General features: G+C 38.2%; 1 protein-coding gene across 2 annotated transcripts; it reads right to left on the reverse strand.

Moving 5' to 3' along the window:
• Positions 1-843: 843 nt before the first annotated feature.
• Positions 844-16888, reverse strand: ABHD17B (abhydrolase domain containing 17B, depalmitoylase). Of its 2 annotated transcripts, none has more exons than XM_048932515.1 (4): positions 16527-16888; positions 10622-11096; positions 2793-2972; positions 844-1954 (listed from the first exon to the last, which is right to left on the reverse strand). In XM_048932515.1, the coding sequence occupies exons 2-4, from the start codon at positions 11086-11088 to the stop codon at positions 1735-1737; spliced, it is 867 nt and encodes a 288-aa protein (XP_048788472.1). In that variant the 5' UTR covers positions 11089-11096; positions 16527-16888; the 3' UTR covers positions 844-1734. The 2 variants fall into 2 exon arrangements, with proteins under 2 accessions (XP_048788472.1, XP_048788473.1); XM_048932516.1 differs by lacking the exon at positions 16527-16888 and adding an exon at positions 16194-16325.
• Between the last annotated feature and the right edge of the window lie 81 nt (positions 16889-16969).

Genomic DNA, 16969 nt, shown 5'->3' on the forward strand with positions numbered 1-16969 from the left:
ATCAGGTGAATTGCATCAGATCTATTTGAGCACATTTCTAACTTAATCTTGGACCAGGATGGAAATCAACAACTAATATTACTGTGTGACTACCAGTCTGAAATCCAGAACATTTTAAATCATGCTTGATCAGAAAGGTACCAAGTTGTTTTAGCATGAGCTTAAATATCTTTAACAACAACCAGAGAACATAAGAGAAATTCACAACTGATTTCAAAGTGAATCTTGAATTCCACAAAGAAGAATGTTAACAATGAAGTTATAATGAAAACTAAGTTGAACAACTGGGAGCAGTAAGAATTAAGGAGACATGGAGGTGGGAAGGCGGTCAGAGCAGTAGTTTCTCATAAACATAAGATGTGCCAATAAAATTAGCTGTAGGTTACTACTCTAATTTTCCAGTTTTCCTTTTCTGGCTTTTCAAAAAAAAAAAAAAAAAAAAAAGACATGAAGAACAACAAGTACTTGGAATATTGTTTACTGTTAAATCAACACATCTGAAAGATTTCACAATGTGATGCTACATTTAATTATACAATAGTCTGAGTCACAAAACAAGCAGAACAATTAAACTACATAAGGCCTTGAAATTAGAAGCACAGTGCGTATTTTCAGATTACCCATTTTACAAATAGGCTACATAGTTATTTTTTTCATATTTTTTATTCAAGCAAAATGCATTCAAGGAAAGGCAACTTACAAAGTTTATTTTAGTATGACTTAACAAGAAAATGTCAACATTCTTGCCCCTCCTCCCACTCTTGTCTAGGAGAGAGCAATAAGTAAAATTTCCATACAATACTAAAAACCAAGGAACTTTTACACTAAACATCCAAAAGTAAGTCTGAACAAACTGCAACTTTCAAATTTTATTACAAAGTTAAATAAACTTCCAGGTTCTTCCTACTGGAACACTGCATCTCTATACAATCAGTGTTTGAAACTACATTGTCCACAAAGCTTTCTAGGTTTTAAATGTTCAATTTGTTTCAAAATAGTACTTAGTGGCCTCAGTAGCAATCATGTAATGATCTTTAAGTTGTAACAATGACAATTTTGACATTATTTTGGCAAGATTAGGGCAGCTAAGAAGATGCACGAGTAAATTTGTCCCTTTCAAGTTATAAAACAGCACAAGGACAAAACAGAACAACTGAAGTAAAACTAAGCACAGAAGATATAAAAAGATATGGAAAGACCTAATTTGATCCCCTCCCTCTATAACAGGGCACAGGTCATTTCCAGTGATGCTTCATTCTTACTACATACATGAATAATTGCTCAAATTGCATGGCTATTGCATTTTTACAGGACAACTGCTTAAAAGTCTGGTTTTAAATTTACATCTGAGAAACAGAGTAAGTCACAGTACATTTTGAGCTGTTTAAAAAATATTTATAAACTTGCTTTTAATATGGTAGAGCTTTTGGCAACACTTTTACAGCATTTGATTTTATATAATTAAAATTTCATACAGTACTTGTTTTTTTTTAAATCTATAACGAAAAATCTCACAGAGTAATACGAATTGCCAACCTTGACTGATGATGCAATTCCAGTTAACAATACTGGCATCAAAACCTTCACTAATTATGTTGACAAATCATTACCTGTACATCTAATGAAGGCAACCAACCTGATTTGAAAACACAACCTTCAGGTTTTATGTTATGTACTTGTCAGGGTGTGCAGTTCTGCAGTGAAATGAAGAAGCACGTAAATATACAAAGGAAATTACAAATTCACCAGTTCCTGCGACACAAACCGTTTTAATCTTTCAAGATATTGTCCATAGAGCTCCACATCATTATGGCCTGCTCCTTCTACCCACAGTGGCTCTACAGGTCTCTGGCAACGTTCAAATAAGGCTAGGCCATGTGAAAAGTCAATTACTTCATCTTCAGTCCCATGGATAATTAACACAGGAGATGTTATCTTAGAAATTTTGTCAATGCTGTAAGAAAAAGATTGTTTCTATGAGTGCAGTCAGTTTTATTATAACTTCTTTGAAGGACCAGAGACTCTTGAATTCACTTTTTAGTTACATACTCTAGTTTTAACTACTTAATTTTGGAACTGTTTAAATTAAAAAAAAAAATAGATCTTATCAACACTCTGGAAACCATTGTAGCAGCACATCTGAGCTAAACAGAAAGGACAAACACTCCCAGAAACTAGTAGGATTGAATAACTCGGCAATTCGAAAGTGATATTCATTACTATGTTCATTAAAAACATGAAGCTTAAAAAATATTTATTGAAATATATACTGAATCAGTTATAGAACAGATGAAATTACTACTTCAGATATTTTCAATTAAAAAAACACATGCTTTTCAGAACTAAAATAGTTTTGGCTCTTTATGTTAAAGTTCTTAGATCTTTGAGCTAAGTGTACCAGTTCATCTGAAATACATGACAGGAGTTTACTATGCCCCATTTTTCCCAGTCTTTAATACTTATTGAAAAACATGCAGAAGGCTTCCTTTGCAGTTACTCAGATTAGCAACTTACTAGAAGAGAACTGCTTATCGTTGTTAGAGGTATTATGGGTTACACAGAGGAAAACTAATCACTCTTCAGATATCCACGGAAACAATTAGAGATGTGAAAAACCTTAAAGATTTAAGTAGTTCTACAAACTCCTTCAAATAAAATGTTTCTTGTTATCTACTCCAGTTATCCTTTAAGCCTTTAAAGAACATTCTGAGAATTTATCATATTACCATTTCCCTAATACAAAGTCTGTGTAATTGGAAAAAAATACATGCAAAAAAAATCCCACAACTTACTTTGGGAATGCATCAAAGCAATAGGTCTTCTTTGTATCAGGAAAAGCTACTCGCATTCCTGAGGTCAGTGGAGAATGTAGGATTACAGCAGCACTTTCATACCTAGCAGCAAGATCCACAGATGGTACTGTTCCTATACTTTGGCCATATATGATCACATTTTCAGGGCGGATTCCGTACCTAGAAGATCAAATAAGTTAATAAAAAGGCATGTAAAGGAAAATAAACAATTTGTAAAAAGGCAAACAAAACATTTCCATACACTAATCTTTCCTGAGGAAGATAAAACTGAAGCTAGAACAAGAAAGCATATTTTAAGATCATTGCTGAGGTAAAAGGAAGAGTTAGTCTGTATTTGCAGCACATTTCTTGCCTTAAGAAAGAATGATGCTTTAGATTTTGAAGCATAGACTTCAGAATGTTGTTGCAACTTGTGAACTAGTTGAGTATCTTCATTCGTAACTCCTGTGGAGCTACAATAGGAATTAGAGCCTCATTAAGTTTATATTTATCATTACTTAGAGGATAGTCAAGCATGCAAAAAATGTTGTCAGTTTTACTCATCTGTTACCTGGTAAAAACTGCAGGATGGTGACATCCTTCAACTTCATGAAACACAAGGCATGCCCTTACAACAGACAATTTTGGACAATGTCCAAAATACTACATGTTCTCTGTAATAGTGAGATGCTTCTTTCTGATTGGTCTGGTATTTGAAACACAGGTTAGAAAAAAATATTTCAGCTAATACCATTAACATATCCCAGTAAGCAGTACAAAGCTCAGGTCAATTTCCTCTCCCTCTAAGGGAGAAAAAAAAAGTCTTTTTTTCCTGTAACTGAGGTGGACAAAAGTTGTGAAACATCTAGCTGCACCTATTCAGATCAAATCTAATGTGTTTTTCTGCAGTAATGTGGATGCAAGTATGATCTGATTGCCAAGCAACACAACAGTACTGGAAAAATCTGAGCAAAATGTTACACTGGCAAGAACAGCACCCACAGCAGAAAATAAGTACTGACACACTGCAAAATACCAGCAAAGCATTTTTACAGCAGATTGGATCTACAGAAGTGTCTATATGGAAACCTGTAGTTTATGTAGGAGAGGAAGTACTTTAAATAGAGATACTGCACTGCATTCAAAAGCAAAATATAAGTCATTATAATGTATCATCAGAAGTTTGTTAGCTCTCTAATTTACGCTAGGCTAGCCTAACAGTGCTATGGAATAGCATATTGTAATTCTAATGTTTGACAAGATTCCTAGGGGAATTGACAACTGTTTTCATTTAAAGTTAAGGAAGGTTCAGCCATTACCTTCTCTACAATAAACACATGCATCTTCTTTGCAAAAGATGAGAGATCTGTACCAGCTAAGATCACCCATGCTCAGAGTTCTCAGGTTGATGAGCATAACTCCATAAAATACAAAAATTGAGATAACAAGAAAATTGTTCAAGATTCCGTAAAATATGAATGGATGTCTGTAGAACAAGTACTTCTCAAGAATTTACAAGACATTCAGCATGCATAGATACCATGAAAACTTAATGTTTCCTAGAAAGAGTTTCTAAAATACAACCAAATTAAGAATTCTAAAATACCAAGACTTAATCATCAGTTTTATGTTACTGGCAAGCTCTCTATTTCAAAACAGTTCTCAGAGCACAGCAAAAAGACCCAAACACCTAGCATTCCTATTAAGAATACTTTCTCAGAATTCCAACATACTACAGAACAATGAATTAATGCTTTGAAATGTAAAAAAAAGATGCAAAGTCTTAACTATTTCTTTATCTATACTGAAACACTTGAAAACAGAATAAGTCCCCTAAAACAGCACATTTTTGCATTCTGGAAATACAATGTCCTTCTATCCCATTTACAAATCAGAACAAAGTCACACTAAATAAGTGACACACTGTGTTATTAGTGTGACATCAAACTTGTGCAGTAAATTATCACAGAACACCACCTTGCAAACCCATCACACATTTTCACCAGTATTAGACACTACAAGGTGAAGACTACTGCACGAAGCTTTAAATCAAAAAATGAACATTTTTCATTGTATGTTCTCCATTGCCTTTATTCTTCTTCTTTGGATCCAAATATCAGCTACAAAAAGTAATCCAGGAATAGTGCTTACTATATTTGGATTAAAGTAAACCTTTTCTGCACCACAGCCCGACTGCCTTCACAGCACCACTCAAACAGCTTTTACAGTCTGGAAACAAAAACAGTTAAACCTATAACCAGCAGTGGCAGTTTAAAGCAGCTAGATTTTCAAATATTCTGGTATGAAAAATTAGCAAAAAGCCCCTTGAAATCCAAATAACAGTATCAATAGTATCTGTTTCTGTATTTTCCCCCTTACCCTCTCCACTCTTTCCTCACCTCCCACTCCTCAAAAAAGAAGTTGAAAGAAAAAGAGGAGTCCAAACATCCTTCAGTTCCTCTCTCCGAAGTATCACCTTCTAGCTTAAAACTAAAAAGTTCTGCGAGATGAAGGCTGCCAATAAATTCCTTCTCCATAGAATTGATTGACTCTTCCTTTTGGCAGTCCTATACTGGTAAATTCCAATAAATTTCATAGAAAGTTATTGAATGTCCAGGTTCTAATTTGGGAGAACAGTTAATAAGTTAATAACTTCATAATTCGATGATTCTTTTATTGCTATGAATTATTAACTAAAAATTTCCTCTTCCTCCAGAATGAAAAGTATGAAATCAACAGCAAATGTAACAGTGATACAGTCCCTTAAGAATTGCAGGCCATCCCGAGGAAGGGGAAGTTATAGAGCTATATGCTGAAAGCACCTATTCAGGAGACAAGAGCTCAGCCATGAAAACTGCTGGCATTTTTGAAAACTCATTACATTGATCACAGTAGTAATGCATGCTACTGCCTATTAAGGAAGTTGTAGATAACTTCATTTAGACAGACAATTTTTTTGTTGGTGGTGATAATTGTGAGGGCTTTTTGGTCACAATCACCATAATGGACTTAAAAAAAAAATATGAAAGCAAAGAGATGCACATTCTCAGAGAAAGCAGCCTTGCAGTGACAAGTTACTCAGGACTGAATTTAGCATAAAATCTAGACATTTTCCACAGCACAAAGGCTGCCAAAACATTGTTTTCCCAGAGCAACTGAGATTTCAATTCCTTTCAACATCTGATTTATCCTTTAAGTTTACGTACCCAAGGGCTACCTTCCAGAACACATGGAACTTGATGAGTGGTACTTTCACAAAAGTAGATTTAACCCTGCTCACAAGTTTGCTAACATTCACACGCATCACAGTAAAGGAATAGGTTAATGTCACTACTAAACTATGCGATATTGCCAAAGAGAACAGTACTTTCCTACTTTGATTTTCAGCATGTTGCCCTCATAGGTCTCCTCTAACTAGCTTAGGACAGAGTACTAATCCTTTCTGGGAGTAGAGCAGATGCTTTTCTGCTCATTTGTGCAGGCTGTCTTCATAGACAAGTAATGACTTGACAGAAGAGGAAACAAGGAAAGAGCAAACCAGTATACCACTAACTGTATCATCACACCACTTCCTAGTACTAGTAACCCAACCTAACATATGGTTTTATTAGTCACCCTTATCTACTCTTCTGCAAGCCTACAAATGATGGTCCCTTGTAATAGAGGCAACCCTGATCTCTCCCCTTCCTAATCTTCTCACCTTCTGGTAAGAAAAGTACTCATGTTCTAAGCAGCACAAAATATTCTTCTCCCTCCTGTGTGACAACCTTCGCAAAGTGCTGTAGCAAGAACTCCTTTACTGTTTCCTTTATATTTGTCTCTGTAAATAAGACCTTTTCTACACTTATCTTAGTGACAGTCTCTTATTTTTCTACTCTTTTTATTTAACATACACATTATTATGATATAGAAATCTTGCAGTTTGCAAGGTTAAAGTTACCTTTAACAACTAAAAAATAAGCAGAAGTTACTATGGTGTGCAATGTGGGCCACTGGAATATCTGCCATTTTGCTCTTGACACACCCAAGGGAGACAGAGAGCAGTTTATCTTATTATCTCCAAAGTACTGCCATTGATCTTGAAGACTTGCTCCCTTTACAAGACAAAGCATTGGACAACCAACCTTAACGGTGCATTTTCAGTAACATCTCTTAGGTTCCTACTGACAAAGACAGTAGATGTTCTAGAGAGGCTACTGTTTGTTAGATCAGTACAACACTGACAACAACTGACAGCACTGCTTGGGGTAGATGAAATAAGGAGAACATCCTAAGGGAGTTTTAAATGCACATTTCAGAACCTTTTGTCATTATGTACATAACACATGAAATTACAGGTGCAAATTGCAGAACATGAAGGACACAACATCCCTAACTATCAACATTCCAGGCTATGAATTAAATTCATGAGATTAAAACTCTTGCTCAACTCAGAGGCACCTTTCCTTTCTGTGTATGCAACAAATAACGTTGCCAGAAAGGTTGAAAGAAGCAAGTTTTAAGAGAGGTAAGGCAAGTGCATTGATGATGCATGCAGTAATCAACAAGACATATCTCCTTTATCTCTTTCAAGATAGGCTGGCCTTTTATAGACCTTATCAGTAGAATGAATGTATGAGTAGCATTGAAAGATTACCACAGTAAATAAGGACATTTTTACTCATCAGTTTAAAAGTGCAATCTGTCTAAAAATATTGTAAGTTTAGGCACACAAAGAAATAGCCCTTCTCCTAATGTGCACCAAAAGTAGCATGAGAGAATGACACTTCTGAATGAAAAGTGTAATACGTCGATTTTCAAAAGAATACTTTCAGTCATCATCAGAATAGATTTGAATTAAGTTTGAGTTGTGGCTATTCTATCCATTTTGACACATCAGTATGACAGTGAGATCCTTCAGCTTTTAAAATACTGTTTGATCCATGGTAGGAAACAGTGGCAAGGTAGCTTGACTTCTTAAAGATAAATCTCATTATGAGTCAACCTTGGCATGTCTTGAGGTTTCTGAATGAGCACCACTTGCCTTGCATTTGCCTGGGGCTGGTTAAACCTTTCCACCCTTTCTAGTGTGTCATCAAAGGCATTCAGAGACCAGAGCAGCAGAAGATGGGTGTATCCCAAAATGACTGCTTGCATTTCAACACTTTGTAGCTATGACAGTCAGAAAAAGAATGTTCTCACTTGTGGCTTTTATACAGTGCCATGAAGATGAATATGCAATACTGTGCATCTTTCCTAAACACCATGGCAGTGAATCACCTTGCCACCTCTCACAGTCAGCATCCACAAGAACAGCTACTGTGTCCAACCGAAATATTAAAAGCAGACAGATTCTGAATTGTTCTTGTTCTTTATTTTCACTTCTCCTCCTCTGCTGCACTGGCAAATAGTTCTCCACATTCATCTACACGCATGATAATATTCACGTATCTTTGAAAGAACCTCTTTTGAGAAAATGGTGTTGTACTAATCTTAATTTCACCCTGAATATTACTTCAAAGACTATTTCTACTCCCCGCAGGAAAGCACTGCCCATCAGGAAAGTTCTTCCAATAAATAACTAATGTCTTTAACACAAGCAGCAGTTCTGACTGTAGAATGATGTCCACATGAGAATTTCAGTTACCCCAGATACTTCTGTTTCCTTTCCAGAGCCTCATTATCAGCAAGTCAAGACTCAACAAGATCAAGCCAACCTCTCCATCTCCCACATATTTCAATGCTGGATTCTGTGATCCCATTTCTCAGAAAAGAGAACGGAGGAAGCTGAATGACTGTGATAAACCTTCAACAGATGTAACTTCTCTATTTCTTTCTTTGTCCAATCACATAAAGAATGAGGCATGGTTTGTAGGACTACATTTGCAAGACATAGACTTTTCCTATCAAAAGGAACTTCAAGGAAGTTACATTTACCCTACAAAGAACCCACAGAACTAAATTTGCTTTTACAGAACACTGATTTCATAAAGCATTAAAGACAATGCCAGTGTAACACTGACAGAACAGGCTACACCAGAAAAATGAATCAGCACTGCAGCAAATGCTTAAGATTGCATTCTGATCCTGATATTAATTAGTAAAGAGCAGCTGAGCACTGCTTCAGGGCTCAAGAGAACGCTGGCAACCATACTGTATGAACTAGTACATCCAGAATCATGTACCGAACTTCACTGTATTCCACTCAGCATTCAAACACAAAAGCAAAACCAGGACTACCAGCTGGAAAGTTGTTGAAAGTAGAAAGTGAAAGCTAGTAATAATAATCACTTTAGTCAATGAAATAAGTTCATACTTAGATATAAAACCTAGCTCTAGATACTTAAATATTTCTACACAAAGTTTTGACATAAAACATCTCACAGGAGCAAATAGGCTCAAGGCAGAATCATTCCTGAGTAGAAGAAGGAAAGTAAAAGGGAAGGAATACGCATTTAGAGTCATATACCCCTCTCCTTCCCTACAATGGCTGTCCAGCTCATTGCAGCCTTTCAGTACCTAGAGGGAGCCTACAAACAGGAGGGGAAATCAACTCTTTGAAAGGGTAGATAACAGCAGGACAAGAGGAAATGGTTTTAAGTTGAGGGAGGGAAAAATGAGGTCAGATGTTAGGGGGAAGTTCTTTACAGAGAGACTGGTGAGGTACTGGAGCAGGCTGCCCAGAGAGGCTGTGGATGCCCCATCCCTGGAGGTGTCCAAGGCCAGATTGGATGGGGCCCTGGGCAGCCTGGTCTAGTATTAAATGGGGAGGTTTGTGGCCCTGCATGTGGCAGGGGGTTGGAGATTTATGATTCTTGAGGTCCCTTCCAGCCCTGGCCATTCTGTGATATATTCAGATGGGATATTGTTACGAGCTATAACCTTATTTGAGTAGGAAAGCTATTGTTCAAGAATGGAGGGGAGATCTCAAATTGCCATTGTATTTCCTTCTGAGTTTTCCATACAGAAACCATTCAAAGATGATGTGGTGAGAGCGGGGGAGGAGACAGTTACCAACTAGCTTAACTCTAATTTCTGTAGTTTGAGTATTCACAAGAGTTTTGCTTTAAATTTGACAACTCATGGCAAGAAAATGCTGTCAAGATGAAGAAGTGGGCTTTATTTGGTAGCTGTATCACAGCATGTGTCTATAGTATTTACCTTACTGTTTCACCATCTGTAAAGTAAAAGCTTAGAACACAGGCTCTGGAAACACATCTTCCCAGCTTGGGATTTTATTTTACCTTGTCCAGTTTAAATCTGTTTTTCAATCCAGTTTTAAAACAACAGCAATTCAGATTCCTGGGCTTTGTTCCTACCATAAGGTAGTTATGTAGATTAATTACCTCCTCTCTCAGACACTGTACTTTGCTAAAATAGCTTTCTTTATAAAACAAAAAGCTTTCTACCTTCTGGAAACGCTGTAGCTACTAGTCTGAATTTTGAAACAATGGAAGTCTGAACACTCAAAGACCATTAAATCTGAAAAATAAACTTCTGTTTTCTCTTACCCATTATACCAGTAGGTCTGTGACTGGGGAATCTACTATAGATTTTTCTTCTCCTCTAATACCGTCAACAAAGGGGATCCTTAATTAGGACAGTAAGGGCTATATTTGAAACATTCAAATAACATCAGGTGACACCTTACTAAAATTCATCCCATTTCAGTTTCTCAAGTATGTCAGTGCTAAATACTGATACTGCTCAATACTAACAATACCTTTGTTACAAGATATCACCAGTCTGCTTTGATATGAGTAAATTAATCACACAAAAAAAGCATTTCTGTTTCATTTACCAATGCAGAATAAGCACAGCAATTTAGAAAGCATACTGTAATGTCTTACCTTGTCCTAAGAGCCACCCAAGCAGCATCAATGTCAGCATACAGATTCTTTTCTGTTGGCTTGCCAGAGCTTGCACCATATCCAGAATAATCATATGAGAATATGTTGCAATTAATCCGTGAACCCAGTCCTATGTAAAAACTGCTCATCTGACCTAGGTCAACAGCATTTCCATGCGAGAAGAGCAAAGTATATTTGGCGTTAGGTGAGCAACGCACAAACATACAGGCAATCCTGTTACCTTTACTTGTTCTAGTCATGAAGCACTCAATAGCATCTTTTTCTCTTGATGAATACTGCCAGTCTGCTCTCTCTGAGAGATGCAAAGTCCAGCGGCTACCACTTTCGTCACACATCAGAGTGTATGTGGGATCAGGAGGTAAGAATGCCAGTTTGGAAGCAATTTTCCCTGGGCATGGTGGACAACAAAACAGGCAACACAGTTCACTGAAGGAAAGATTATTCATCTTCTAGTCTGAAACGGGAAGAGAGAATGGTATCAGTTTCTAGTTATATTGTGACATGAAAAGAAAAAACCTCACTGAAGTTGTAAGTTCAACCTTCTTAGAAAATAACATTGAAATTTAGTGGAATTATTTAAACAAAACAAAAGCTTAAGTATATGTGTAAATTTCTATACAGCACTTTTTTGTTATTAGTAGCATCTTCAGAATTACCATATTATTACAGAAGAGTGGTAACTCTTAAGCATTGCCAGACACTAGAACTGCTTAGGCCAAGAACAAGCATGAGTTTTAGTTTCTTTTGAGGCTACTCGCCTCAGAGCAACAGAAGCACTCACTCCCTTGACAAACTGGCATTATAAAAAAGCAATTAAAGCACACTGCTGTATTTGCAGGATATCAAGATCACTCAGATTCATTCCTACAGCCACAAACTGATACTATTCTTCCCATATAATGACAATACATTCTCAGTTTGAGTCACGAAGTCTTGCAAACAGTTATCATCAGTACAAGAGTTGCACAAAGGTCAAAAAGAGACTCTTCTACTGCCTAGCAAGCACTTCAGACCTTCACCCCTCTAAAATCCGGCTGTAAAACTATTCTTAGCTCTGCATTCTGTTTGACAACATTTCCAACTCCCTTAAAGTGGTTATCAACTAAGTTCCTCATTTTGCACATCAGAATTGGGGTTATGTTACCAATCTTAAAGAAATTACTTTTTATTCCATGTTTTAACAAAAACACTCCAGACATACTGTAACACAAATAACTGACAAAGCAAAATAACCTATACTATGAATTCAAAGCACTTAATAGGGAGGGGAGAGGGAGTTTGAAAAAGAGCAAAATAGACACAGACCTAAAGCAAGGTAGTTAACAACATTGCTGCCCTGATGAAGAGACACTGAGCCCTCCTAATTTACAAGGCTGAGAAGGAAGAGGAAAAGAAATCTTTATTGTGACAGTACTTTTCCCTTGAAGGTTGGAGAATGACAATCTGCCAAGAACCATGAAGTACATCAGCACACCTAGCATAAGTATTTACTTTCCTGTTGTGAACACATCTGATGTTTTATCTCAAAGAAATTTTCCACCCCAGCTCTACTACAGGTCTCATGCTCGGTTCCTATTGGTCATGCAAACGGAAACTCTCCTACAATTTCATGTACCAGCTTTGACAGCTAGAGTCAAGCTTAAAAACAGGAATAACAACAACAGAAAGCCAACTTCTGATGTCACATTCCCTTGTGGTTTCAGGCAACAATTCCCTTGTGTCAATCAACAATAAAGTCTTACTGTAACTATGATACCTGGCAACATCAAAATACATTTTAGTCTGTTCTTTAACTTGTATACACTTCACTTTGGAAAAGTTTTATAGGGCACTGCCATAAGAACTTCTGAATGCAGATGACTGAACAGTTAGCCTTATTTTGACCATATGAATGGTCTCTTCCCTTAGTACAATGTGTGACACTCATACAGAAGTACACAATCATAGAACATATTTGTTGATAACTAAATCACAGCAAGTCTAATAAACAAGATGTGTGTTTCTGAAATATTACTGCTTCTTGCGAAGCATAAAACAATGGCTTGGTTGTTCTTTTTTTTTTTTTTTTGGTCAGGTGTTTTCACCCCAAGTCTCTAGTTTTCTTCAAAAGAAAGGGAAATCACAGAGTTGTCAACATAACCAGTTACAGGAGAATGGGGCCCATCAGCTGCCATGAACAGGTAAGTTATCTCTTAATGAACAGATCTGAAGTATACGACCTACCAGTTAAGGAAATAGACTCATGTATTAATGCAATAAGCAAATTAGTCACTTAACTTGTAATTGCTCATCTGCTCTCTTTCAAGTGACATTATTGGACATTACTTTCAACATGCAAATAAAGACAAGTGGGAAAGACCTACCGAAGATGTCCAGAGACTTTCAAAAGGCTTTGAACATCTTATGCACAAGAACAGGTAAATATTTATTTCCTGCTTTATGTCTCTCATGGCTGTGAGCACCAAAGGAACCATTTTCTTCACTTTAATCAGAAAGCTCATATTTGCAGACTTTGAACAACAGTGTTGTTGTAATACTTCAAGAGGCTTTTTTAGTTCTGCAAACATCACCAATGACTCAGTATTCAATCACACCTCTAATTCTATAGAAACTATTAAATTGAGTATTTTTTTCCCCACTTTTCCAGAAAATTTGAATGCCAAAGCTAGATAATACAGTGTACTTTATGATGGAGGGAAGCATTTTCATTTCATTGGAAAAAATGTAGCAGTACCTTCAAAACTAAGGTACAAACAGCCTCTTGTGTCCAAGAATACATGACTGCATTCTATTCCAACATAAAGTAATAACTGCAAAACTTCTTACTTCCTTTATAAACCACACGTCAGAAAGAACTGAAGCCAGGAGTTTACATTGTTTATAACCATAAACAGCCCTGCAACACTACAAATAAGATTTCACACAAAGTATTTGCTATCTGTTGTAATTTTAACTGGTTTGTGGAATTCACATTACTGCAATAATTAGAGATAATCAGCTGAGGAGGTACAGGGCCCCCAACATAGCTTAAATGTGCTAAATATGGGTTGCTGCCACATATGACAAATGAAATATGTGGAAGAAAATGGATAAAGTATCATTTCTCTCCTTGTACCAGACTGTACTGTAGACTTTATGTAATGCCCATTTAATCTTTATTGAAACTTCAGTTTCTTATTCCTGAGCCATTCTCCACTTGAATCACGGCCAGCAACAGCCTTTGCTTTAAAGAAAAGAGTCACTGCTACCTTTTCTTGGAAAAACTGAAGAAAAAAATTAGATCCCTAGCATCACTAACTGAACAAATGCGTCATAGAACACCTACTGGTCCTCCTCAGGAGGATACCGTCAACTACATGTAAACAATGTCTTCATTATACTGGAACTGGTTTGTCATTCATTGTATTCACATGAGTGCGTTCTTTACCTCTGGATCTGGAATGGAACCAGGATGTGAGAATCCCCATGGTGCACAGTGTTATTCTGATATCACTGTTTAAAAGTACAATTGAATCAGCATTTCAGCCTAGTAGATATACACATGATGTCATAACTTCAATTAGAACAGATATTATCATTCCTCAGAAGGTATACAGGTAAGATACTTCAGTGAAGTGATTAAAGTTTGTTTCCTTTAAATGTTAGGAAGACATTCAACATGATTTCTTAATGACTTCCCAACACAGGAATTAAGATAAGACTTCAAAAAAATTTAAGTCTTCATTTACTGCCAAGTCTTCACAAAAGCAGTTCAAATTTCCCATCTAGACATCAAGAGCATTACTGAAACCTCTGGGCTTCTAATAAGCCTACTTTATAATTTATGGAACTCTAAATACCATAGGTGATACTGTTTGAAAAAATACCAAACCAATAACAAAAAGGCTGGAGTATACTTCACATGAATTCTATCACTAAAACCAGGATAAAATCAACTCCCACCAGGAATTACCACAAGGATAGGTTAGTAATGTTAGTAATGAGATTAACATATGCAGAGAACACCCAGGTCACAACCTAACAGCTTTTGAGTATGCATGATGAAAATTTATCCTCATAACACTAGAATCTCCAGATACAAAGATAACACATTTCAACAACATAACAGTAAAGATGACAGCGCTGCACTGCAAACATAGTTCCTAATGCTGGTGAAGTTATTAATAACAGAAAGAATGTAGAAAGAGAAATGCAAATATCCTTTAGAAATATAAAGAACACTGTGTTTTCATGCAGATATAGTAGGAAAATTGTGGAAGGAACTGTAATGCATGATTTTTACTACAGCTCCAAGAAAAGTGAAGAAACAAAACAGACTCAAGTGACAAGACTGCTCTTTGTAGAAGAGCCTTTAAAAGAAAGAGGAGACCATTTTATGAAATTTATCTCTCTCACGAATAATAACAATAATTAAGAAGTAGCATACAAGAAGGAAAATTTAGAACTGCCTACAGGCAGTAGTTAAATTCAGCAATTAACCTTATGATCAAGGCTGACAGAAGAGGGGAAAAAAATCCACCTAATCTGAAAGTACACCTTAAATATTTATATTGCTACTCCTAGGATAATGCAGACATAGTTCTTTCATATAAGCAATTATTCTTGTGCTTGTTCCTCTGTAAATCAGATTGGCTTATATTATTCACATCTTGAAGTACTTTACTACATATTAGCATCTTAGCCTCAAAAACCCTGCCCATGCAAACACTTATCTAGAAATCTTACATTTAAAATTCTACAGATTTAATGCAAATATGTATTTAAACTAAATTACTTACATCATAAGAACAATTCAAAAGAATAAAGTCAAATTCATAAGCACTACTGCCAGCTTGTAAACCTTATTGTTGCCCTAACTTTGCAACAAGCAAGACATTCACATTGTGGTGTGCTGTTTTTTATGAATAATCATTTTTTCATTATGCAATCCTGAAATAATGTACTCGAATGCCTATCCCTTTTACTGAAGGCAAGGCAATGAAAACTGTAGTTCAAACCGTTACTGAAACTCTAACGTTAACACCTGTGTACATTGCTACAGAAAGAAGGGTTTGAATACAAGTTTAACATGTATCAGTTCAACACATAAAGGAACAAAACGTTAAGTAAACCGGTGTACAAGTAAGCTACATTAGGTTAGCCAACCTACACAGTACTATTAAGAATGAACGTCCAGAAAATAACACTGAGGAAGTTTATTCAGTAACGAAAAGCTACCCAAGATAATATTATTAATCCTCCAAGCTCTTCTCAAACAAAAACAAACAAACAAAAAACAACCTATCAACGCAATTACATTCGAGAAAAAAACAAAAAACAAACAAAAAAAAAACCAAGCAACAGTAACAGCCACACCGTACAGAGGCAAGATGAGAATAGAACTTGAGTTCGGAACACACTGGTTACAAACAAACCGTGTGTTTTCGAGTGGCTGCCTCCGGGCTGAAGGCGTTAAACTTTTAAGCGATCACCGCTCGAGAGCAAGGCTAAGGCCAGCTTCGCCCTCGCCGGCAGGGGCAGGAGCCGAGAAAACGCAGTAAGTCAGCCTCACCGCAACACCCGATCTCCCCAGACGGCTCCCAGCAGTTCGCAATGCTGACAGAGGCGCTAAGAGCGCGGGGCCTGAGGACGCACAGCTCGGGAGCGGCCAGCGGGCAGCAGCTGCTCCATCCTCGAACAAAGGCGCCCCCAGCGTGAGCGGGGCAGCGGCCGTCCCGCAGCACCCCGCGGGCGGAGCAACGGGAGAAGGCGCCGCCCGCCCCTACCCCTCGCCGCAGCCACCCGGAACGTCTCACCTGCCCGGCAGCCCCTCCCTCTCCCTCCCTGCCCCCGCTGCAGCCGCCCCCAGCTCGGCTCAGCTCGGCCCGCCGTCCCCAGCCCCTACCTGCGCGGGGCTCCCGGCTCCCCTTCGCTGGGCAGCGGTGACCCCGCGCGCTCCCGACCACCGCCGTGCGAGCGCCGGGCGCGGCGACGTCGGTTGTGCTGAGTAACGGCTTGGCGGCGGCTGCCGGCTCAGCGGTGCCTGCTGCCTCCCGCGCAGCACTCGGAAGGAGACGCGCGGCCGGCGGAAGCCTCTCGCCGAACAGCTTAGGGAAGCGGCGCCGACTTCGCCCCGCCGAGCGGCTGCATCTGACCCGGCGGCTGCCGCGGCGGCCAAAGGGGCAGCAGGGCGGAGCCGGCCGCGCGGTGACCAACGGCCGCCGAGCGCCAATCGGAGCACGGCCCGCAACGCGGCTCCGACCGCAGGGGATCCGCCTTAGAACGGGCGGGCGGGACGTGGCGAGCGGACGGCGAATCGCCGCTGCGGAGCGAGCTTAACGGATGGCT

Source organism: Lagopus muta, chromosome Z, assembly GCF_023343835.1.
Source record: "Lagopus muta isolate bLagMut1 chromosome Z, bLagMut1 primary, whole genome shotgun sequence".
In the NCBI taxonomy this organism is placed as follows: domain Eukaryota; kingdom Metazoa; phylum Chordata; class Aves; order Galliformes; family Phasianidae; genus Lagopus; species Lagopus muta.